Here is a 25,081-nt window from a genome sequence, read left to right as displayed (position 1 = left end):
GCAAACCAGAGTTGTTGTTCCATGCTAAACTTTCCAGGGTTGCAAAACAGAACTCATGGCAATGCAAAACCTTCCCAAGCTTTGAACAGCTGTCTCAGACCACTGATTGGAATTAAAGTCAGAAGAATAATGAGTGAAAACTCACTATGCCAAATATTAATGAGCATATTCCTCCAAGACAAAATCATAATGTGAAGTCATTTCCCCCTTGTTATTCAAAAAGGCCAACAAATTAATATAGCCTCCTTTGTCCAAAATCTTAGAAGCAATGACTTTATTTTCAAGTCAGGTGTAGTTAAACACAAAACAAATGAGATACTTTTTTTTATTACTGAACTGATTGTTAAAAAGGAAGATGTGAAATGCTTTCTCAAAAATATGCAGAACTTCAGGTAATCTACAGCAAGACACATATGATAAAGTTAATCAAAGAGATAGACATCTATCAGTCATACGTAACTGTTTTTTCTTTGCCTGGCCTCATCTGATCTTATGGTCATTTAAATGAGGACCTATAAAAAAACAACTATACACACAATAGAGAGACCATTTGAGTAAAAATCTTTATAAAGAAGTTCATTGCTTTTTCACTGTTGACATTTCCCAGAATTTTTCAAAGGGAAAGTATGCGACAGTGAAAACAGCTTATATTTTGAGCACCTGTATGGATTAAGATAACTGAGTGAATTTCACTGCCAGGACTTATCATTGCTGCTCATTAGTTATATAATGATTATTTAAGTTCATGGAACTTTGTTTGTAGAATGACAGAAAGAAGATAACATCTCACAAAGGAAGGTTCCTGCCCTCAAGAGCTTACAATCTAGATATTGATGGGGAAAGAATCAAGAGGAAGATAGGAAAAATGTACATGACACCCATGCCCCTATTTGGGATTAGTTGTAGGATTTGCTTCTGTAAGGGCCTCCAGCAAAGCATTAGGCCAGGGATGTTAGAACTGAGAAACCTAGGGTTGTCTGGGATGCCAAGGCTGGCAAAATAATAATCATGGCTGCTTTAAAAAGATGCAGATGGTAGCCCCTCTGGCTCCTGCTCCACTAAAAAGCATCCTAAGAAAGGCTGACAAACATCATGGAAGTGTTATATAAATTAGGATGCAGCTCCTTACTGCCCTGCTTCACAGCCAGCTTTCACACTTGTCAAGATGACATTGTCCATTTTGTTTGCTGAACATTCAAATGGGCATGAGTGCCATTAGGCAGATAACTAAGATCCATAAGAGAGCCCTGCTTTAACCCCTCTGTCCTGCCTATATTCCTTATATTTCTTGTGTTGATGGGCAACTGTGGTTCAAGTCCCTCTCAATTATGGTTGAAGCGAAAGCAGGTCAGTGTGAAGGAAGACGGTTCATGGCAGAGCTCCTGGAGACTTCATGATAAGCATTACGGAGCAGCACATAAGGGAAGCAGGTCTCCAGCATGTCTGTTGTCAAGAAGGATGATTCCTCCACAAGCTGAAAGAGATATACAGGAGGACATGTTAAGCACGGAAAGTGTGTGCTTGGTTACTTGGCATAGACAGCTGTTATGTTAATGTTGTATGCAGGTAAATTTTGATCAGACACACATTAGACTCCCTTTCTTCACAGAAAATGGAAGAAATAAAGGATTGTTTCTCATGGCAAGTACTGCTTTTGCTTCCAGTAAGCATACAGTTCAGATTTTAAAATACAACTTCAAAAACTTGCAAAACCTGTTTGATCTCAGAGGTAACAGGACAAAATGTACATAATAGGGAACAAAGCCTTTCTTAAACCATTTACATCTCTCTTCAAAAACGACTCTCAATTTCGCTGGCCTTGCTGGGTTGTGAAATCTATTCCTGATTGCTTGTTTCTATGACAATTTCTCAGCTTCAAGGAACATAGTTTCTCAGCTTCAAGGAACACACACATGCACACACACCTGCTTGCCCTCTTTGTGAAAAGTGATTCTAAAATCTCACATTGTAGTTCAGTGTTGCAACAGAGAAACAATGGACTACATAATCCTTTGTATACCATGGATGGAGCAGGACCAAGGATGTTACTGACCTGCCAGCCAGCCCTGTTTCCAGCACATCTCATCTATCAGAGCTGTACAAGCCACTTACATGTGTCCTTCTAACACTAAAGACAGCTGGGTTCTGCCTAAGTCAGTGTCTGAGGAGGAGCTATCCCACTCCTTTTACTGGGAGAGCAAGTGAATGTCATGCCAGCCTGCCGGCTCATTCCCACACTCCCGATTGAAACATTTGCATTTAAATGACTTTGCTGCAAAAGCTGTTTGCCCCAGTGAATATCAATCCCACCCGGGCACCCAGGCCCTCCCTAGCTGAGCCGTCTCCTCCCATCACTGGAAGAATCAATAACCATCTCCTGCTGCCATGGGAGCTCCTAATGGAGATGCATCACCCAGTAAGCACTAATATGCTGCCTTTTGCTTCTAAGGCAACACTCTTTGCCAGGCAAGGATGCCCAGGCCAGTAATCCCAAACCACTAAGAGTGAATGATGCTTACCATCTGGGTTACTGCAACCTATGGTGCCCTTCACTGTTGGGTCTCAGAAGGGGTTATAAAAATGCTACCACTGTTGCAGCCAAATCTTCCCCCAAACCCTGGCCTCTATGAAATTAAAATCTCATCACATTATTCCGTTTTCCTCTCTCCCCACAATTCCCCTGCCCAAGATCCCAAAACTCTTGCATACAGCAACTACTTTCCATTCTGATGTGCCATATGAGCTTTTTTACTTGTTTGAGCCCCACATGCCTACTCAGATTGTGCCTTAGCAGAGCACCTATCTCATCCTTTCCTTTATCTCCCCCAGTATCTCCATCTAGATGCACATCCAGTTTGACCCCCTTTTTCCCCAGGTTTCCCAGTGCATTCCCCATACCTAGCACCAAGTCCACTGGATCTATAGCAGAGTTTGTTTCCTGTATATAATAAGGTCTTTCAGTCTTCCACTGCTATTCAATTTGTGTCACTTCTGGCTACCATTTCAGAGTGGAAACAGGGGAAAAGCAAGGTATTGGAGAGGAGCTAGGGGAGTGTTGAGGGGCTGGGAATTGGGTTTTAAAATGACATTAGTCATTGGACTGTAGCAAAAAAAAAAATGAAACTGTGGCCCTCTAGATGTTGCTGGGCTACAGCTCCCAGTAGCCACAGCCAGTACTGCCCAGTCATGTATGGTGGAAATTGTAGTCAAATAACATCCTGAAGGGAACAGATCCTCAATACTGGCATTTAGGCTGTTCTCAGTGATTTACAGTGTACCTAGTACATACACAGGAGTAGGTCCCTTTCAGTGTAAAAGGGACATGCACCAAATTATATGCACATTGTGTGTATGTGTCTTCAAGTCTGCTGACTTACAGTGAGCTCATGAATTCCAGATGGTTTTCTTAGGCCAGTTCCTTCCTCTGAAATATAATTTACAGCACCTGGTATTTGATGACAATCTCTATTCCAAGTACTAATCAGGGCTGATCCTGCTTAGCTTCTAAGATCAGATAGGATCTGGTACCTTATACACATATTACTCCATTTAAAAGCTCTGCATCTGGACTACTTCATACATGATTTGAAGGTTTTCAGATCTAGGAACACAAGGATTATCAGGCCAGTATTCAGCTTTTGTGTTATCACCCAAATCTAGCCAAAAAAGGATAATACTGTACAAGGAGACAGACTGATTAGCAAAGAAGCCTTGGAACCCTGACATTGTTGTTAATTTCTACAGCACCTGAATTACGGTAAGTGCTGTATGGAGACTGAAAGCCAGAACATTCCCTCCCTGCATGTTCAGTCTGTTAGACATGACATAAAAGGGAAAAGAAATGGAAAAGAAAGAAGAAAAAGAATTGTTCAGACAATCCTCCTATCTTGTTCAGGTGTTGCTTGCTGCTTGAAGTAGGCCTATTGTTTCAAAGATGTGTGATCAATGTGTGGCCCACCAACTGCTGCTTGGATTGCAATATCCATCATCGCTAGCCAGTGTAGTGTAAGGATAATAATAATGATAATTATTATTATTATTTATAGCCTGTCCAATCACAAGGAATCCGGGCGGATTACAGCAATAAAAATACAGAGATAAAATAAAATAAGATAAAAGAGAGTGATGAAAGTCACAGAATTCACAGCTAGACCTGATGGAATTGGGCCTGTCTTTTACACTCCCTCCCAGGTCTGATGATGAGAGTTGCACGGAGGGAGGGCTCTTCTTCTTGAGGCAAGAATTTAAATTTAATTAATTTTAATTTAATTCTTCTCATTAAATTTAAGAGAAGAATTGGTGAACAGTGTGATGTGAGTCACAGTAAACGGGGAGAGGAAATAGGTAGGGAAGGCCTACCGGAAGAGATCCATTTTAAGAGCCTTCTTAAAGGATGTAAGAGTAGAAATGTGTCAGATCTCCTTTGGCAGATCATTCCATAGCTTCAGAGCAGCAGTGGAGAAGGCCCTCTGGGTAATTGAGGTTAGTCTAGATTCTTTTTTTGGCTGAAGTAGATTGCTCCCCGAGGATCTTAGAGTGCGGGATGGACAGTACAGAAGAAGGCATTCCCTTAAGTATTCTGGATCCAAGCCATGTAGGGCTTTAAAGGTAATCATCAACACCTTGTACCTTGCCCAGAAACTAATTGGTAGCCAGTGAAGGAATTTCAAAACTGGTGTTATATGATCTGGAAATTGAAGGTGAACAACACCTGGAGGACATCATATACTCTGCTTTTAGCCTTAGAGGGGTTTTTTATTGTTCAAATGTGGCTGTATTCATTTCAAGGTGTGTGGGGGACTCACCAAGTGCATGAGCAGTGAAATGGATTCCCAGTTCTTAGCTTTCATTCGATCTGCTTCTTGTCCCAGCTGCAAGAGGCTAACAGAGGCCAGCTAGGAAGACAGAGGAGAGACAACAGAACTAAGATCAATTCTCCTGTGGCTGGAAACAGCTAGAGCTGTGAGATTTACTTGGTGTGATTAATCAGAGTTCAGGCTGAAGGTTGAAAAAGCACACTGGTTGAGCAAAGAAAGCTATTAGGTTTTGTGGAACAGATTCTGAAAGGGAGAGACTTCCTGAAGAAGAAAACTGTGTGTTTCCAGAACCAAGCTACACATGATACACAGATGCACACAACTTTGTCCCCCACTTAAAAAGAACAGAAAAGAAAATCAATGAGGGAGGCTGGAATCATAAAAATTAAGAACAGCAGGGGAATGAAAGAGCAGCAGAGAGGGAATGAGATCTTTAATCTTTGGCTGTTTTTTTGCCCATGTTTGCCCTCTCTAAGCTGCTTTCTCCACTCACCCACCCATCCATCCATGGGGGACATATAAAGTTCTCATTTTATTTCATCTACAGAAAGATAAGGAACTTGGGGCAGAGATTTTGTGTAGCAAAAGTGCTACGCAGCCTCCATTAGCACTCTCTGCCAACATTGTTCCCTCAAAACAAGAACATATCTCTGCTACTTATTGATAAGAAAAGGAAAAAAAAGAGGAAAACAGAACTCTGGAGCAAAATTACATGCAGATATGAAACCCCTAAGAAATTCTCTCTTTCAGTGTTAAACTGACTGACATATTTTAAAATGTCTACCACATCAGATAGCCAGAACTATCCTAGTCCTATAAATAAATGCACAAAAATTAATAATTTGCAAAAAAAAAAATTGCACTGTGCTAGCCTGGCTAAGAGTCTAGTTGACTCAATGCTGGCTTCAATTGAGGGTCAACATGGAAAATGCAGACTAATACTGTGGCTTCTTAGACTAATTAAAAGCTACTTCAATGGGTCAGAGAAAAGGAGACAGTCCACTCCCCCCACTTTGCCAGCCAGTTGCAGCTCTGTGTTAGTCCTTCTTCTGCAACTCAGACAGAAACCAAGCAATCTGACAGAGGACAATTGGAAGATTCAGTCCCTTTTCCACTAACCTTCTGACTCACCTGCATGGGCTCATGGTTGCCTATGGCTATTAGGTAAGTTGTTAGGTAAATACAAGATGGTACAATCCACTTGAGTAGAATCAAAAATCAAGTTAAATTTGCCCAATGAAAGAGGATCAAGGGCATATTCCAGAATGTGCCTGAAATAATGGATGGTTCCCTTCCTTTAAACAAAGAACACATTTTTTAAAAAATCTTATTACATGCTGAAGAGAAACAGTCCCTCCTTCCAATCCTCTTAAAAGCACCTTTCCTTTGTGTTATATGTAAATTTAATCAGCTCAGTTAAAAGCTAAGGCATACAGTATTTAATTGGTTGGCAATCTTAGTAGGAGCACATATCACTCCATTCTCCAGAACAGCTTACAAAAGGAACATCCCTTCCAGGGAGGCTAGTGGTGGAAAAGATGGGGTTTACCAGTTCTTGTTGAATTACAGCTCCCACCATACTATCCACCAAATCTTATGGTAAGGGATGATGGAAGTTGTAGTCCAGCAACATAAAGTGCCCATCCCTGAAGTCAGAGTCACCACCTTTGTTCTGGCAGGGTTCCTGTGCCTTTCCCAGATGCATGTCAGGTAGAAGTTCAATTGGTGAAGCATTTCCCCATCATATATCCTCTCCGTATAGTGAAGAAACTTGCACTAGTTCCATTTCTCTCTGTTTAGAGTAGGGGTGAGAAAAGCCAGCACGCGAGCATATAAATCTTCACTTATTTCTTTGCATGTGAGAATGGAAAAAAAAAAAAGCTGTTTGCTCTGCAGGGTGAGATTATGAGTGTCTGGTAAATTTTTGGCAAAAAAGTGCAAAATTTGTAAGCAGAAATGTAAGATGTTTTTGCATACAAACCTGTTTTGCACGAAATATGTTTTCCGTGCAAATGACATTTTCTGCAAAAAAAAAAGTCTTGAATTTCAAAAACACATAGAAGATGCCAAGAACTATCACATGTCAAGACACAAGTCTGAGAAAACTGGGGAATATTCTTTTCATCCCTAATAGCAAACGTATCTTTCAGGTGCCAGATTACTGGTTCTGACTTCCTACAATTGCATCTTCTCTACAGTGAGCCACAAGGAAGCGTTTTACCTTCTATGATGGCAGCAGGGGGAACGAAAGCTGCCACTGCATCTAATGAACAGATAAATCATGCTGACTCCCGTAGGCCACAAATAAGAAAGTGATCATGCTTAGTGGTGCCCCTATCCATCACTCACAGCCAGTGGGATCTGACTCTTCCCACAGTACCAGCCCCAGAACAGTACAGTCATGGGGTGGTACGTGAGCTGCCTCAAATAGCTAATGAAGGACAACCTCCAGGGAGTTGGAATCCATCTCCCATTGAACAGTTGGGTAGTTAAAGTCAAGGAAGACTCAGCAACAGATTGCAATCATATCCAGTGTGCCATCTCAATGCTCTTCAGAATTCAGAGTATAGCACTGTCTGTCAATTTTGAAAAATCCTAAAGAGATAATGTGGTCACACTTCTTCTTTGCTGGGAAGCAGTCCAGACAGTCTGTGTCATAGACTGTATAGACCCTTCTATCCCTAGAGCAGAATATAGATGTTTGAGTCTGGCCTGCTACTGTACATGTGAGATTCTGAGCATAGCAAAGGTGAAGGGCAAGTCTTTAGTGCTATCTTGTCCTGCTGAAAAATGGATGCTCATTGGTCAAGAAGGCACCCACTTTTGGAAGCTCCTGTGCAGAATGAATGAGTACAAGAAAGGTTATTTCAGAACAAATGCCTGTAGTTTAAACATCACTAGCTGTACAGATCAAGGGGTATAAAGTATCAAGGCCCTATCAGACAGAAAGTCAATGTTAGCCCTTTCATTTGGCAGAGTGAGGCAATTGCCTAAAGCCCTAGGCACTGGGGGGGTAGTGCCAGTCACCCCCCAATTGTTCTTCCCAAAGCCCCTGACCATTCCACTTTCTTAGAAGACACAGCTATGGATGCCATGAAGTCTACCCTTCATCCCTTGGCTAGTTAGCTACCTTTGGCTACAGTGAAAGATCCCATCATCAATACTTCAGAAAGATTCAAGTGTTAATCCAATCAGTTTCTGTATATGAAGCAGGATAGCATGTGTCATCTTGTCCTTTGACTCAGGCAGCAAAATAGCTAGGGCCAGTCCTGATCAGTACCTTGAAAAGGACAGAACTCAAAGCTAGTATGAGAAAGCACTTGCCTATGGACTATGGGATATTGTGATATTGTGATATTTGTGTGTGTGTGTGTGTGTGTGTGTGTGGGGGGGGGGGGGGGGGAGGGAGTTAATTTTAATTGCTAGTCTCTTAAGAAATCACCAGATTATAAGGGTGAGAAGCAATGGATTTTTTGCCTTGCACACAACAATCAGACACATAGGTTGCTTTTGTAATGGTAACCACACTTTAACAAAGTACAGCAATTAAAATGACAGAGCCTGGAAACTGTCCACCACAGATTTTGTCCACACACATTTGTCTCTGCCTTTCTGCGGCAAATGAAAGAGAGGCTCATTTCTCAGTAAACAATTTCTCCTCACTAGCAAGTAAAAATCCAATTTTCTGTAAAATAGACCAGGGAAGGTGAAGAGGGAACCAAGAAAATAATTTTGTTATTGCCTCTTGGCTATAAGGGCACTGGAAATGATAGCTATGAGGGCGAGGGGAGGCAGATCTTCAACACCACCAACATCATGAATCCAGTGTTTTCTGCTGGGTTGCACAGTCCTAAGCATTTTTGCTAGGTGAAGGATAGAAACCCAGGTTCTATTACAGCCGCCTCCATCCCAGCACCCTAAACATTTACTGGGCTACAACTTCTATCATCGTCAGTCAGCACATGACCATAGTGGCTGGAAACAATAGGGACCACAATCCAACAAATAGAGAAGGCACCAGGTAGGGAGATAGCTGCTTTCAGTGATTACCCAAAGGATGCTTTTTTAAAAAAAAAATAGGCAAGCAGCCTCTATAAAAATGCCCACATCTTATCATGCCACACTATGACATGTTTGTAACTCTGAGAAGGACAGGTTGTATACCTGCAACTGTAGTTCTTCGAGTGGTCATCTGTGAACTCACACCTGGGTTAACCTGCATCTGCACAGAGCCACTTTTGGAGCACTCTAAAGTGTTCTGAAGAATTTTGATGATTTCCCTGCACACCTCTGCGCACCTTATATAAGAGGCTCCGGCCGAAACCCACCAGTTTCATAGGACATCAGTACAGTTCATGTGAACTAGCAGGACACAATGAGGGGAGGATGGGTGGGGTTATGCAAGTTTACAGGTGATCACTCAAAGGACTACAGTTACAGGTATGCAACCTGTCCTTCTTCTTTGTGGCCTCTGTGACTCACACAAATGGGAGACTAGGAAGCTACAAGAAACAGGAGGTGGGAATGTCTCCTCTTCCTCCCACTCCCTGAGGCAGAGGTTCCAAATATCTTCCTTGCCTTCCCTTCAAGGAGAAAAAAAAGTATGGGAAACAGAGGAGGATGGATCAGGGCCTCCACATGTGGACCAACTCTCCTCCCCCTCAGGCCTGCCTCACAGTTTGAGAACCACTGTTCTAGCTGGAAGCTTTTTTGCAGCATTGGCATTCAGAGGATTGTGAAGACGATTGGAGAAAGACAGACTTTCAGTTGAGTGGAGCAGCATGTCTGCAGTAAACAATCTTGAGCTGGGAAAGAATGGGATTCTTCTCTAAGCAATCCTACTGTAGCTGTGTGTGTTTAAAACATAAACAGTGCCCTCCATAATCACTTAAGGAGCATGTGTGAAGAGCAAAACAAGAAGAAAGGGGAAAAGCAAATTAGCCTGTAGTTTTTTGTGGGTTTTTTGGGCTAAGTGACCATGTTCTTGAAGAGTTTATTCCTGATGTTTCACCTGCATCTGTGGCTGGCATCTCTGAAGATGCCAGCCACAGATGCTGGCGAAACATCAAGAATAAACTCTTCAAGAACATGGTCACTTAGCCCAAAAAACCCACAAAAAATCAGATTAACCTGCTTCACCAGCTACCCTGGCATGTTGGAAAGCATAAATGTATAAGTTTCACCAACAAAATGGAAATCATATGAAAAGTGAAGGCTGTTGAAAGAAAAAAAAATCATCTCAGGATGCATTTTGGAAGAAGTTTTCAAATGATCTCTAGAACACTCACAATGTTTTTGATTACTTATGCAAGGCCTATATCTGATCAGGTTGTTTCATTTCACATGGGCCTAAAGTTATTTTTGGATTAAAAATTGCTGATACTTGTTGACTTGCTTTTCATTTTTGTGGAGTAAGAACCTATCCCTATCCCTTTTATCTTTTTTCTGCCTCTGGTAGCAAAGGCCTGTTACAGACTGCCAAAATAAAGCTGCTTCGGGTCTCTTTGGAGGTATGCTATTTAAATGATACCTGGGTACTAAGAGTCTGGAGGTCGCCCCAAAGCCACACTCCATTCCTAAGCACTGGAGTGCAGCTTTGGTGCAGCTTCCGGATTCTTAGTACACATGCATCATTTAAACAGCATACCTCCAAAGAGACTCGAAGCAGCTTTATTCTGGCAGTCTGTAACAGGCCAAAGTTTCTGTTAAAGATGTAAAGCCACAGGACACATATTTTTGTTAACTGAGGTATAACTGTACCTATACTGACTGGGAAAACTGTTTCACATACATTGCCACAACAACCTTGGAAGGTAGGCAAGTATCATCATCATCATCATCATCATCATCATCATCATCATCATCGCTGCTGTCACCATCTCTCCACCCATACTACAAATTAAAACACTGAGACTTGTTCAAGAGTGGCTAAGTCTGCAACCGTATAACTTTTTACTCAAGAGTGTGTACCGCTTAACTCAATGTGACTTATTCTCCACAGACATATACTGACATAGGACTGTGCTCTGAGTTCATGGCCAAAATAAGTTTGGATCAGTAACTTCTTGGATCCTGATTCTCTCTTTTAGCTACTGTGTTAGACAAGCTACAACTTTTCTTCTCTTTTCTTTCTCACTACCTCTATAGTCCAATCCACAAGCCATAAATTACATGAGAAAATCCACTGTTCATAGCACTTTGTATTTCTCAGCAGCGTTACATTGCTTTGGAAAAGAAATAAAGGACTTTGGAAGCTTTTTTGTGATTAATAAAGTAAAATAATAAACCCAGCTCCTTGTGGCTCACAAAGCCACCAGATTAATATCACCCAAGAAATGATGAAGAGCTTTACTCACCATCAGAAATTCTTTGAGCTGAGTCTCAATGTTCTTGTTGTAGACAGTGAACAGGGCAGCTGACACCTGGATGATGGCTTTGGCTAGGCAGTGGACATTGTTGCTATAGCCTACAGAAAAACATTCATTTATATAAGTGCCAAATATTTTAAACAGGTCTTTCCCAACCTAGTGCTCCTTGAGATGTGTTGAATTACAGTTCCCCTCATCCCCAACCAGTATGGCCATTGTGGCTCTCAATTAAGTGAAAATGGGCACTGCATAACTGCAAAGGGATTATGGAAGGATTTTAAAAATCCAGGTGGCTGGTAACTGCTGGATTAAAAAATTAGGGAACTTTGAGAGTGGCCATTGTATTGAGAGCCATTGTACTGAGACTGTATTGTATTGACCGTTGTATAGACAGCTAGTGTGGCATAATGATTTGAGTGTTTGAACAGAACTCTGAAGGCCAGAGTTCAAAGTCCTGTGCTCTCTCAGCTTCAGAGGAATGACATGGCAAACAGCAAAAACATGGAGGGAAGTTGAGCCTTGGTGCCTCTCTGTTAAGCATTTCTTCAAAGGAAAAATGTATTTGGAAGGGGAACAGCAGATCCAAATGGAGAAATTAAAAAAGGATCCTTCTTCTCTCTGGTATGCTCAGGTTACTTTCTCTTCCCTGGCTCCAATGTAATTTTTCTGATTCCAATTTGGGTTTTCATAAGCAGGAAGAGGGTGGTAGGAAATCCCTCTGGGTTAATGATATCTCACAAAGAATTCTCACAAAATAATTCTCACAAAAATACACTCTCACAAAGTAAGAACAGATAACTGTGGTTATCTATCCAATGTGCAGTTTGTGGGTACAACTATACTCCTGCCAATCTAAAACTAATTTATAGAGAGGTGAGGAATGTAAAGCAATATGGTGGTATAAAATGGATGCACAACAGGGTAAAACACACACAAAGACAGGGCTGGGCAATAGCCGCAGATCCAGGGGCCAGTTTTCTGGCCCAGGGGTTCTTGAGGGTGTGGGGGGATGCATAATTTCCCAAACACTAACAAAAATAATAATAATGGAAATCCACATTTAGCATCTACACATGATCCCAGGGCCAAATTTTGCCCACCACTGCTTTAATAATTAAGTTACTTGTTACAATAAAACACACCCTTTTATAAAGCATGCTTCCAACAGGCCACCTAATTTCTCAAGGGGAAAAAAGCAGACAGCAGGGGTAGGACCTATCTGGAGTGCTCTTTGTAATGCAGGTGGACCTTTTAAAATACCCTTTTCCCACTGGCATTTTTCTACCAATCTTAATCTGAACCATTCCTGGTTGAGCAGAAAGACTGACTCTCCAACATTCTCAAAAGAGCTTCATAAGTGAGTGGGAATTTGAACTCCAGTCTCTCCACTTAGTTGAACAATCCAACCACCATGTCAGATTACCTCTCAGTTAAATAGGAGAAAGCAAAGACCTGCTGTCAGAGATGCCATGAGGGCTAAATTTGTTCCCTGCAGACACAGTCCTGCCCCTTATTGACATATTGGTTGTTGTTGTGCCTTCAAGTTATTTCCAACCTATAGCATCCCTAAGATGAACCTGTCACGAACCTTGTCTTGGCAAGTTTCTTCAGAGGAGGTTTCCCATTGCCATCCTCTGAGGCTGAGAGAGTGTGACTTGCCCAAGGTCACCCAGTGGGTTTCCATGGCTGAGCAGGGCTTTGAACCCTGGCCTCCAGAGTCACAGTCCAATGTTCAAACCACTAGACCACCCTGGCTCTCATAGCCTCATCCTTAATCATGAGTAGTTCTTAAGCCATGCTACAGTTGGAGAGAACAGAAGCTTTCATATGCATATAGATACTGCAAACAACTATATCTTAAACATCCTAAACTTAGGACATGCACCAAGAGCAACCCCTGCCTAGAGCTAGCATGACTAACACCCTTTGCACACCTCTCTGTTTTTCAGAGTGCATGTGTGTGTGCATGAGTGAGTAGATCAGTATTGCAGCCTTGGGGAGGATGCTGAAATCCTGCCCCTTGTGTGTGTCTCTCTCTCAATCTTACCCTCTATGTCGGTGGAATAAACTGAGGAAGGGTCGTTGGTCAGGATTGGTAGACACACAGCTACAAAGACCAGCAGCAGACAAGCAGCCTTGTAGTCCTCCTCTGGGGAAGAGCTGTCTGTCAGGGATGCAAAAGGAATGATGTTCAGCAAGAGATTTCAGTAACAAGCCTGATTTACACTGTCGGTTCCTCTTTCCCCAACTTGCCTGCTCAAAAGACACCCTCCAAAAAGAAACAGGGAGGGAGTGTTCACTTTTAAAAAAAAAGCATCAACCCTGGCGCTGTGACAGGCTGATAAATTATCTGATGGATGGAGCCAGTGAGCTGAACAAAACTGACACGGCTTGGCTCCACTTGAATCAATGTATGTGCCACAGAAAAAGAAACAATGAGGAGAGAAATGATCAGTGATAGCATGGGGTGGGGAGGAGGAGAGAAGATACTGTATATCCCAGTGCAGGGAGTCTCTGGACTCCTGCTCCTTCTTTATGAGACTCTCCTCTCCAGAGTTGTAAGGACAATGCTCCATAATTTCTTTTGGCAGGCATATATCTCACACCCTCCTGCCCCAAACATACCCAAGAAAGAAAGGTAGAGGGTTTATTTCAGCCTTTCCAAACTCAGTACCCTCTACATATGTTGGACTACAACTCCCATCATCCCATGTCACCTGGCCAATGGGTATGTCTTACAGTCTAATACAGCTGGACAGCACTTGGTTAGGAAAGGCAAATGTCTGCTTTTACAGATAGATTGTCTTCACTGAGTCACTGAAACATAAAAAGAATGCCAACTTCTTCCTTTTCCAATCAGAAAAACCTGGGGTATCACTACAGGTTGAGTCTCTCTTATCCAAAATGTTTGGAACCAGAAGTGTTTGGGAATTTGGATTAAAAAATTTTTTTTGAGTATTTGCAGATATATTATGAGCTATCGTGGAGATGGGATCCTAGTCTAAACTAAATTAATTTATGTTGCGTACACACCTAATACCGAACACATAGCCTGAAGGTAATTTTATACATAATATTTTTTATTATTTTGTGCATGAAATGAAGTTTGTGTACACTGAAAGCAAATATGTTACTATCTCAACCACCCACCCATGTGGACAATTTTGGATTTTGGAATATTTCCGATTTTAGAATTCTGGATAAGGGAGACTCAATCTGTACTCTTTTTCATGTGTGGAACAAAGCTAAGAAGCCTCAGAGGAAGGAGGGAAGAAGAGTGGGGAAAGCAGAAATCTTCCATTGTGGTTTCACTGGGGCTGAAGCCACTGTGGCAGAAAAGGAACAGTAGATCAAAGGAGTGTGGCCCACAGGGGTAGGTAAACATGGTTCACAAGGGTAAGTTTTCCAAGAGGCTGGGGTGGTTATGTTAAGGTTGGGGGACCTTTAGCAAAGGCAGGTAGGTGCTGGAGCACATAGCAAAGGCTCAAATTTCAAGCAGCATTGCAGGGATGCAGGAGAAAAGACCACTGCTCATTTAGTGATGGGAAGCCTCCTGCTCCAACTAAAAGCTGGGCTCTGAATGAGTTGCAATAAGGAATTTCCACAGCTGAGGAGGTGACTGAGAAAGAACTGTGATCACACAAAATACAGTACGGCAGCCTTAAGCCTTCAGAATCCCACTCCTTGTGTCAGTGAAGACAGGGAAATTAACCAACTGCTGTTATTTGTTTTGCCACCATGCTAGGAAAAAAAAGACAGCAGCTAGTGCAGTGTGAGATATTGCACTTCTTCAAACCAGAATGTAATGGAACCAGGTTTGGGAGTAAGAAAACTCTTTACTTGCTCCAAGTGCCAACAGCAAGAGTCTCAAGGTGGCAAATGGGGCAGAATTACTGAAATAGCTAAGCTTGGCTATGAGGGATATGATGGCCACCAACTCTTCTGAAACTTATACAACCAGAGCACCAGTGTTTTTAGGACTTGGGAAGCTGCACATGTGAAGGTGGCAAGGAGAAAGGTCTTTACATGAATTCCTGCATGGCAGAGGGTTTGACTGTATGGTCCTTGTGCCCCCCCCCCCCCCGCTAACTCCACGGGTCTATGATTCTAATACATCATATAGATTAACTATAAGAGAAGGCAGTCTTCTGAACACCAATAGAGGGTTCTAGCTGTTTGCCATGGCAATCACGTACCTGAATTAACTTAGGACTCATACAGGGCAGTCTTACACTAATACCAGCTATCCTAATTATGCAGATTTCAAATCCGTTGTGAAGAAAAGCAAGGGAAACTGCATCTAATGTCTTCATGGCCATTGAATATATTTAATTAATAAGTGTGGGTTTAAAAGGAAGCTGGACACACCGAGACCAATGGTGGAATGAGGGTAGCAACACAAGTAATGCAAGAACCAAAGCCGGACAATACCAACTGCAAATGTTGCAAAGCAAAATGCAGAAAGCTGACAATTCTTGGAGAAAGCTTGGGAGTGAGCCTTTTAAACATAAACAAACCAGAAACATCATCCAAGCAGCGACAGCTCCTGGAGACAGAGTTAAATATTTATTATTGCTGAGATGATGCAGAGCCTGAAAAGAGTCCCTATGTGGCTTTTCTGAGTGCTAGAAAAACTGCCTTGTCTAGGTTCTTGAAGTGATAATACAAGAAGACATTCTCTGCAGCCTCACAGTTTTGTCTTAGGGGCAATTCACACTACAGTGTGAAACTGGGTTATTTCTGTCATGTTCAGACTGGCACCGTTTGTGGGGAGGCTTGCAGAAAAATCCACTTAACCTGGTGCATTTTACATTGGGTCCCTTACCGCATTTTTTTTGTGTGCCACAGTGATCCAGATCTTCAATAGTGTGAGTATGCTACCAAATCAATCCGGGTCATGTGGCAACAATTCAGGAAATAGAGACGGCACCATTTCCTCTCTAGTGGGTGCTAGCATGAACAGGAGGGTGGTTTAAATTGCCTCCAAGATATTTTGAAGATTTTGTTTAATAATTATTAACTATAGTAAAAATTATAGGAAGTTATCTTGTATATATTATTTGACAAATTCTTTATAGATATAATGACATGATATAGTTTACTGAAAAATGATAGAAGGAGGTATTGAGAAATACTAAGATCAGAGACATTATATATGTACAGGGGAATGTATAAACTGTTAAGGAGAAGCAAGAAGAAAAAAGAAAACAAGTAGCACAAATAAGACATTTGATGACGGAAGTGCAAGATAAGAAAGAAGAAGAAAAGAAGAAAGAAATTCATTGTAATATATTATGTATGACATGGTATTTTTGTGATTATGAAATTGATTAATAAAGTTATTTGGGGAGGGGGGGAATTGCCTTCAAGAGATTCAGGCACTTAAAACTGATGCCCCCACAGTGAGAACATCAATCCGGTGTTGTATCTGGATCTCCTTGATACAAAAAAGTAAATGTGAATGCTCCCTTAATGTAACAGACCACAGAAACATTGGCAAACCTGGTTCTTACCTTTCTTCAAATTGGAAAGGGCACACACAAGGGCTGGGTCAATGTCACAAGGTACCCCGGCAGCTGTGGCTAGTTCAAAGATACTCAAGGTCACCTAAAGGAAAAACAGGGAGAGCAGAATGATCCAAGAGGCAAGAGCTGCTGCCTGGCCAGATCTCTTTGATCCCATTTCTTACTCCATATTCATAATACACATAGTAAAAATGGAGTGCAAAAGAGAAAAGAAAATGAAGTAGCAGAATCCTGAACTTCAGCACCTCTGACTGTTGGTGGGATACAGCATTTTTGCATACTACCCCATGTTTAAAAAAATTGCTGTAATCGAAAAATAACAACAACTAGCATGTCAGACAGAAAAGCTGCAATCTTCTTTCTCCTATATAAATTTTCTAAGGGGTAGCATTAAGAAGGGTCTTACTCTGAAGCCCCTCCCGTGTTCCCTTCTGCAGTTAGAAGTGGTTGTAAAATTCAGGACCAACATTCCCCATTAGGTTCAGTGAGACAGTTGCCTGAAGTGGCAGATGTGTGCGTATCTAGAAGAGGTCCAATTGTAGGTACCAATTTACTTATCATGTGTCTCCATTAAGTGTCCCTTCTGCCATTTGGTGTACACTGTAATGGATAATGTTTGTCCTAGTGCTAGTACTAACTGAACCGCCACTCTGAACATCTTTTACAGATGGAAAATCAACTGGGATGCCAAGATACCATCTTGTCTTTTGCCTCAGCTAGCAAAATATTTTGGAACAATCTTGACACAGTTCATATCCTCAGAATTCTCTCTCATCCTTATGTTGCATATATAAACCAGGGGCCCATTCGCACTAGAGAATTATAGTTCATGGAATCATAGAATTGTAGAGTTGGAAAAGACCACAAGGGCTATCCAGTCCAACCCCCTGCCATGCAGGAACTCTCAATCGAAGCATACCCGACAGATGGCCATCCAGCCTCTAATCTACGATTCCACTTTCAGTGCCATGGTTCAGTCCCATTGGCTCCTGGAATTTAGGGAGAGGCCTTCAGAATGCTCAGACAGAGAGGTCCTCTGGTGCTTCTGACTAAACTACCAATCCCAGGATTCCATAGGATATAAATATAGCAGTTAAAGTGCTATAATTGTGTAGTGTGAATAGGCCCCAGGCCTATAGTTATTTCTTTGCAACCTTTTCCTTTCACCTTCCTGCACACCTGATATTATTAGTTGGTACATTTGCTATGACACAAGGCCACAGTTGTACCTCAGCATGCATCATCAGGAAGTGGAGACAAAAAGATATATAAGAAGCTAAGTTCCAGGTTTTTTGTCTGCCACCAGGAGAAAAACGCCTCTCATCATCCCAAATTAAAAAGAAAACATTACATAATTTGACACTATTTTGGTAACTATCAATACGTTATATAACCTGATTCCTGCCTAGGCTGTGTCTCTGTTGCTCCATCTTAGCTACAGTACTACCTGAATGACATATGAAGATGTACAGTTTTAAGCACCCCTGCAAACTCCATGTAGTATATTTGACTCCTCATATTTTTATATCTCATACTTGGAGACAGCATGTTTTGGAGAGATTGACAATCTCTCAGGTTCCCAGGAAAAAAGGATCATATCTGCTCCCTGCCCTCACCTGGGACATATGTACATCCGGGCAGACAAAACTATCAAACCTAAAGTGTGCCTTTCTTCTTCTCAAAACCTGAGTCAAAGGATCTCTTCACACCTAGAGAGTAAACCAATCTCTCTTTGCCTATCCCCTGTTCTGTCCCCAGCAAAACTTCCCCATCCATCCATTTCTGGAATATCCCAATCCAATCACTGCTTTTGTTAAAGCAACCACCTCAGAATCCCATTGTTCATTCCTGGGACAACTCACTCAACCTTTCTTACCTGGCCAGATAGCCCATTGCCCAGGGCTACTTTTAAGGTATAAATATAGTTTCAAAACCTGACCTCTGCACACATAGCCCAGCCTGCATACACAGCTGCACTCTGGGTGTGTTCTGTATTAACCTTGGATCTCCCAGTCTGAGCTATTCCAGCTTTCCATACTCTTCTCTTTAGACAGGTAATTAAAGCCCACTGCAAACCCCCTAAAACTATGCTATTCCATTTCCATATTTCCATTTCAGTTAGCTCTGTATGCTGTGTCTGTGTGAATGGCTCTTCTGAGTATGTGATTGCATTCTGCATATTTTCTAAATAAATAAAACTCTCTTATTTATTTATCAAACCTGGAGTCTCCCCCAGTTAGTACTGGTATACACTAGTGCAAATGGTCCAAAGGTTACCTAAGCCTCTTGGAAAAGCTAATTTCCCCAGAATCTGAAGTAACGCTGAGAGTTGGTGAAGACCCCCCCCCCCCCAGTCCCCTGCACCTGTTCCTTGGGTAATAACAGACAATTCCACTGAAGCACAAGAGGATGCAAGCCCAGAAGTAGGTAGAATAACCAAACCAATATGGACTCCTTGCATAGGAGTACCAATTAAAAGCATTTCTCAAGAACCAGTCCCAATGAAAAGCAATTTAAAAACCATGGGGCAAGAAAGCTTACTTTCCAGCCTATTGCTAGGTGTTGGAAATGGGTGGAGGGATTGTCCATTGGACCTACTGCTTTTTGTGGCTGCAGACAACCCAAGCTCTACTGCTCCCACCTAGCTCTATGACATGCATAGACATTCATTTAATCCGATTCTTTTAAAGGCACTGAATACCCCCCAGATGCTCAAGGCAGCCCACACACCCTGCAATATCACAATAGAAATGGCTAAACCATTTTAATAGTATTGTCAAAGAAATCACGTATGAAAGGAACAAAACTGAGTTGAAAAACTGTCTCCCAAGTTCAAAAGTCAATAGGAATATCTTCATCCCACTCCTCAAACTTCACAGCTAAAACCCAGGGAATCTTCCTGAGGGAACACATTACATAGACCAGGTGACAGCATGAAAAAGGCTCTGTTCTGGAACTCAGCATCTTAACCCACACTTTCTCCATGCAACACCTTCCCTGTGTGTTGGACAACAACTGCCATTATGCCCAAATGGCTGGGGATGATAGGAAGTGTAGTCCAAAGCTATTGGGAAGGATGTGCTAAGATATCAAAGAAAAGGGTCCCAGAGAGTGAATTCATAACTATGGTGATGCTCCTTGTAGTATATTGGGGGTCTAGGCCATCTATGGATACATGTAAGTAAGTTTCAAACACACTGATATGTGGTACACCATGAAAGAGGGACAACTAAGGTATACCAAAGGAGCCAGTGTGGTCTAGTGGCTTGAGAGCTGGCTAGACCTCCACAAGACCAGGGTTCAAATTCCCACTCAGCCATGGAAATCCACTGGATGATCTCGGGCAAGCACCATTTTCAGCCTCAGAGGAGGGCAATAGCAAGCCCTCTCAGAACAAATCTTTATACATCATGTAAAAAAAATTACTGTAATAGGATCACTATAAATTGAAGTTGATCACTATTAGTTGGTCACTCTAAGTCAGAAATGACTGGAAGGCACATCTTGCATACACACAATGGAAATGAAGTAAGGGCAAAAGCAGTAGGAGAAGCACTGGGTCTGAGCAGCAGCTGAAAGAAGCTTACTAGCTGTGATGTTGCATAGATATCATAAACAGAGAAGATTGCAACCACAGACAGATTTAAGTGATGGTCCTCTCATTTCTCAAACCAGGACCAAACCAAAAAAAGTAATAATAAAGTGCTTGCATACAAATCTAGCTGAGGAAAAAAAAAGATAAGAAAGCAGGCATGTCAACAATCCTTTCCACCCCCGTTAGGATCTTTTCAAAATATGGCAGCCAGGCTTGTCTCAGGAACATCTAGGAGGGACCACATTACTCCGGTTTTGAGGTCCCTCCACTGGCTGCCTATCAGCTTCCGGGCCCAGTACAAGGTGTTGGTTATCACCTTTAAAGCCCTAAATGGCTTGGGTCCAAACTATCTTAGAGACCGCCTCCTCCCGTACAATCCTCCCCGCGCTCTCCGGTCCTCTGGGAGGAACTTACTACAGCCTCTAAAATCGAGGCTTGTGGCGACCTCCCAGAGGGCGTTCTCTGCTGTCGCCCCCAAACTCTGGAACGACCTGCCAGATGAGATCCGTCAGATAACATCATTAGACAGCTTTAAAAAAGCGGTCAAGACGGATCTCTTCCGGCAGGCCTTTCCAGATTAACCATCCCGGCCCAGGTTCCTGATTCCCTCATTCCTCCCGTGGCCCCATCTTAGTGATGGTCGAGGATCAACAGAGGGATATCAGGGTTTTTAGTTTTTAATTGTTGTTTTTATGCATTGACATTGTGTTTTAATATGTTATACTGTTTAATACTGTCTTAAGGGGGGGAGAGATAAAGTGTTTTTAATTGTCATATTTTATATTTTACTGTTGTTAACCGCCTGGATTGGTTTGCCAGAGGGCGGTATACAAATAAATATTATTATTATTATTATTATTATTATTATTATTATTATTATTATTATTTTCAACAGCTTTTCACCCATATCACACTTCTCTGGATCTGAGCAGCCCAAAGGCTCCCTTGTGTTTACCAGGAGCAGAGATGAAGACAATCAATATGTAAGTCAGGTGAGTGAAAGACGTTCAAATTGCAAAAAACACAAGTTAGATAACAGAGGCTCAAGCCCTTGCTTGTGCTACAATCTTCCCTTAAGTCCTCGGTCCAGACTCTGAATTCATTTTTGAAACATTTCTTTACCCCCTTTGCCATTCCCATTATTGTTATTTATAAAGAAATCCCTAATCTCTTTCCCCCCTTTTCTGTCAGCCACTTAATATAACATTTATATCCTCTGGGCATTGAGGACTGTAACACTTTGGTGTACTATGCATCACCTCCCACACCGCTGGTTGTAAATCTTGGCTTGCACTAAGAGAAAAAGGGAAGAGCAAAGGGTGGAAACAATCTCAGCTCTTAAGAAAATCCAAATACGAATTTCAACCTTGAAACAAAAGAGGTGTTTTTGTCCTATTACATGTGCATTAGACTGTGACCCCCCCCTCCACACAACATAGTAGGCACATAATTCTAATTCATATTTAATTCTCAAAACACTGGCATTCTTTTTATGGGGTGAAAGCTTGGTTTTTCTTGGAATGAGGTATTAAAGGCTTATGACATTTTTGCAATACATGGTTTGCAGCACAAGTGGGCAAAATAGGCCATACCCTAGTAAACATAATGTTACCCAAAATGCAAGGATCCCGAGAGGGCACCCACAGTCCATATTCAAATAGGGGGGGGGGGTTAATTACCATAAATGAAGGCTGCAAGTGAGCTTCAGGTAACTAAAAAGCCTATGTGGAGTCACCCCTTGGAATTCATGGGGCATCCGTTCTGGACCCCCCCCCCCCCCCCCCCCCAAATCTCATGCATATTCAAGCCCCAAAGGCTTGACTGGGGTGTGTGCATGTGGGGTGCGCACCATGGGTGCAAAACCCATTAAAATTAATGGCGGATTTTCAAGTCTATGGATTTCAAGTCCGTGGACTTGGAGGGACAACTGTATAATGTTTATGAAAAATGAACTTTAAGAATACAAATTACAAATGTAGTTTTATTTATACCAGCAAAAGAGGAAATTGGCTTTCACACATAAACACACATTCACACACACAAACAAGAACTAACAATATAAAAGGTGTTAGCAGATAGTGATTTTCAGGACTGCAAAAGGTAATACTGTGCTGGTTCCAAAAGTGAAAATTCCAATCGGGCATTCTGTGAAGTGAAATGGCTCGCCACCTGCCTGTGGATCCAACAATGACAAGGAGTCAAGGGAAATACTGATGGGGTGTCTCTCTAACCTCAACCAAGACTGAACTGGAATTGCCCAAGTGGGCACATGTATAGTGCACCATCTATCTCAGGGCAATTTCAGGTCTGGAATGGATTTTCCAAGTGAGAGAATGAGCAAGGAGGTTGAGCATCACTCAGTCATCCATGAAGATGTCCCTAGACCAGGCCTGCACAACTTGGAAGTAGGCAGGAGCCAAAATTAAAACCACCAAACTTCTTCAGGCTGCAGATAGGTTTTACTTAATTATTATAAGGCCTGCCTGCCTATGCAGGTGCGAAAAGGACTCACCCCCATCCCCCTGCCCAGTGGGTTGCAGAGCAAAAAGGGAACCCATCCAACTCTGACCAACCTACCTGAGCAGAGCTGTCAGAAGTCCTAAGAGGCAAAGATCAAGTTACAAGAAATCCCATGAGGGCATCCAGGTTGCCCTCTTACACTTAGGAGCCCTGGTGGTGCAATGGTTAAATGCCTGTACTTCAGCCACAATATTGTGCGTTCATTCCCAGAGCTCCAAGGTTTACTCAGCCTTCCATCCTTTCCTAGGATGGTAAAATGAGTACCCAGCTTGTTGGGGGGCAATTGGCTTACAGAATGTAAACTGCTAATAGAGTGCTGAATTCACTATTAAGCAATCCAGAAATGTAAATACTATTGCTACTGCTACACTTAGAACAATGTGCAAAGTAGGTGCTCCATGCAGAAACTTTTATGACTGTAAGGCCAGTTTGCATATAACCTCCTTCCCTTTAGGATGAATAATCTTACCAAATATTTCTCTTTGGATAAAGGCTGTCCATCACATGGGAAGCCCACTTTGCATGCCTGCTTCTCCATTGCATCAATGACGACCTCAGATTGGTCCTGTTAGTGTACAATCTGAAACTGAATTTGTTTTCAGTTGCTTCCAGGAGAGCAGAAAGGATTTAGAGGGAGGGAAGAGAAGAAGAAATAAATTAAGGTGAAAGCCTTCTGCAGATTTCATGTTAGTTGGCACAGAAGGCAGCTGGGGGCTGGAGAAAGTTTTAAAACATTTATAGCTGTAAAAAGCAGAAGGGACCAGTAACTGCTGCCTCAAGCCCACTCTTGAGCACTTTCCCAAGCATCTCTCTGAAACACACATGCTGTTTCTTGATTCAAGAGGTTGCAAATGACAGACAATCCGCCCCCCTCCTTGGGCAGCCTGTGCCAATTAATCACCCTTGCAATTAAACATTGTGATTTATTTCTAAATATTTTTCCAACTCTTCAATGCCTGGCTGTTGCCTTGTATTCTGCCTTCTGTAGCTCAAGCAAGAACAGAGTCATGTAGCATGAAAGGGATGCCATCATGGAAGTCCTCAGACAAGTCAATATCCCCCCTCAACACACACACACACACACAATCTTCTTACATGTGAAGCTGGGCTCAAAACAATGTGAGCTGCTCAGTCCTCTTGGCCGTGTTCTGCCCTGAGAGCCACAAAACAAGACTGAAAAAGGAGAAGCATGATCTTTCCTGAGACTGCAAAAGAAAAACATGGTTTCCAGTCCCAAGACTGCAGGAGGAGGACCATTGTCTCACTCCTGCTTGGGAGATGAAAATTTGCTGCTCTGTCCTACAAACATATCTACATGTCTTCTGATTTTGTTCATCTGCAGTGTGTATCATTGGCCTGTTACAGACTGCCAAAATAAAGCTGCTTCGAGTCTCTTTGGAGGTATGGTGTTTAAATGACGCATGCATCCTAAGAATCTGGAAGCTGCACCAAAGCTGCACTCCAGTGCTTAGGAATGGAGTGTGGCTTTGGCGCGACCTCCGGAAATTAAGGTGAAAGCCTTCTGCAGATTTCATGTTAGTTGGCACAGAAGGCAGCTGGGGTGGAGAAAGTTTAAAACATTTATAGCTGTAAAAAGCAGAAGGGACCAGTAACTGCTGCCTAAGCCCACTCTGAGCACTTCCAAGCATCTCTCTGAAACACACATGCTGTTTCTTGATTCAAGAGGTTGCAAATGACAGACAATCCGCCCCCCTCCTGGGCAGCCTGTGCCAATTAATCACCCTTGCAAACATTGTGATTTATCAAATATTTTTCCAACTCTCAATGCCTGGCTGTTGCCTGGTATTCTGCCTCTGTAGCTCAAGCAAGAACAGAGTCATGTAGCATGAAAGGGATGCCATCATGGAAGTCCTCAGACAAGTCGATATCCCCCCTCAACACACACCACACACCACACACACCACACACACACACACACACACAATCTTCTTACATGTGATCGGGCTCAAAACAATGTGAGCTGATCAGTCCTTTTGGCCGTTTTCTGCCTGAGAGCCACAAAACAAGACTGAAAAAGGAGAAGCATGATCTTTCCTGAGACTGCAAAAGAAAAACATGGTTTCCCAGTCCCAAGACTGCAGGAGGAAGACCATTGTCTCACTCCTGCTTGGGAGATGAAAATTGCTGCTCTGTCCTACAAACATATCTACATGTCTTCTGATTTTGTTCATCTGCAGTGTGTATCATTGGCCTGTTACAGACTGCCAAAATAAGCTGGCTGTCGAGTAGGGGGTG

At 42.3% G+C, this 25,081-nt stretch overlaps 1 protein-coding gene across 6 annotated transcripts in view; it reads right to left on the bottom strand.

Moving 5' to 3' along the window:
• Positions 1–257: 257 nt before the first annotated feature.
• NCKAP1L (NCK associated protein 1 like) overlaps positions 258–25,081 on the bottom strand; it is a 134,269-nt gene continuing 109,445 nt past the window's right edge. For 4 of the 6 annotated variants that reach the window (XM_042454311.1, XM_042454306.1, XM_042454307.1 and 1 more), the window contains exons 27-31: positions 16,699–16,792; positions 13,233–13,349; positions 11,174–11,283; positions 4,806–4,895; positions 258–1,474 (exon numbers count right to left, since the gene is read on the bottom strand). In XM_042454311.1, coding sequence (XP_042310245.1) covers positions 1,349–1,474; positions 4,806–4,895; positions 11,174–11,283; positions 13,233–13,349; positions 16,699–16,792 — 537 coding nt within the window. In that variant the 3' untranslated portion in view covers positions 258–1,348. Of the gene's footprint in view, positions 1,475–4,805; positions 4,896–11,173; positions 11,284–13,232; positions 13,350–16,698; positions 16,793–25,081 lie in introns of those variants that run through there. The other 2 variants (XM_042454308.1, XR_006102424.1) reach the window with 2 other exon arrangements.

This window comes from Sceloporus undulatus, chromosome 2 (assembly GCF_019175285.1).
Source record: "Sceloporus undulatus isolate JIND9_A2432 ecotype Alabama chromosome 2, SceUnd_v1.1, whole genome shotgun sequence".
Lineage (NCBI taxonomy): Eukaryota > Metazoa > Chordata > Lepidosauria > Squamata > Phrynosomatidae > Sceloporus > Sceloporus undulatus.
Note: the sequence above shows the minus strand (reverse complement) of the source record. Positions and strands in the feature narration are given on the sequence as shown.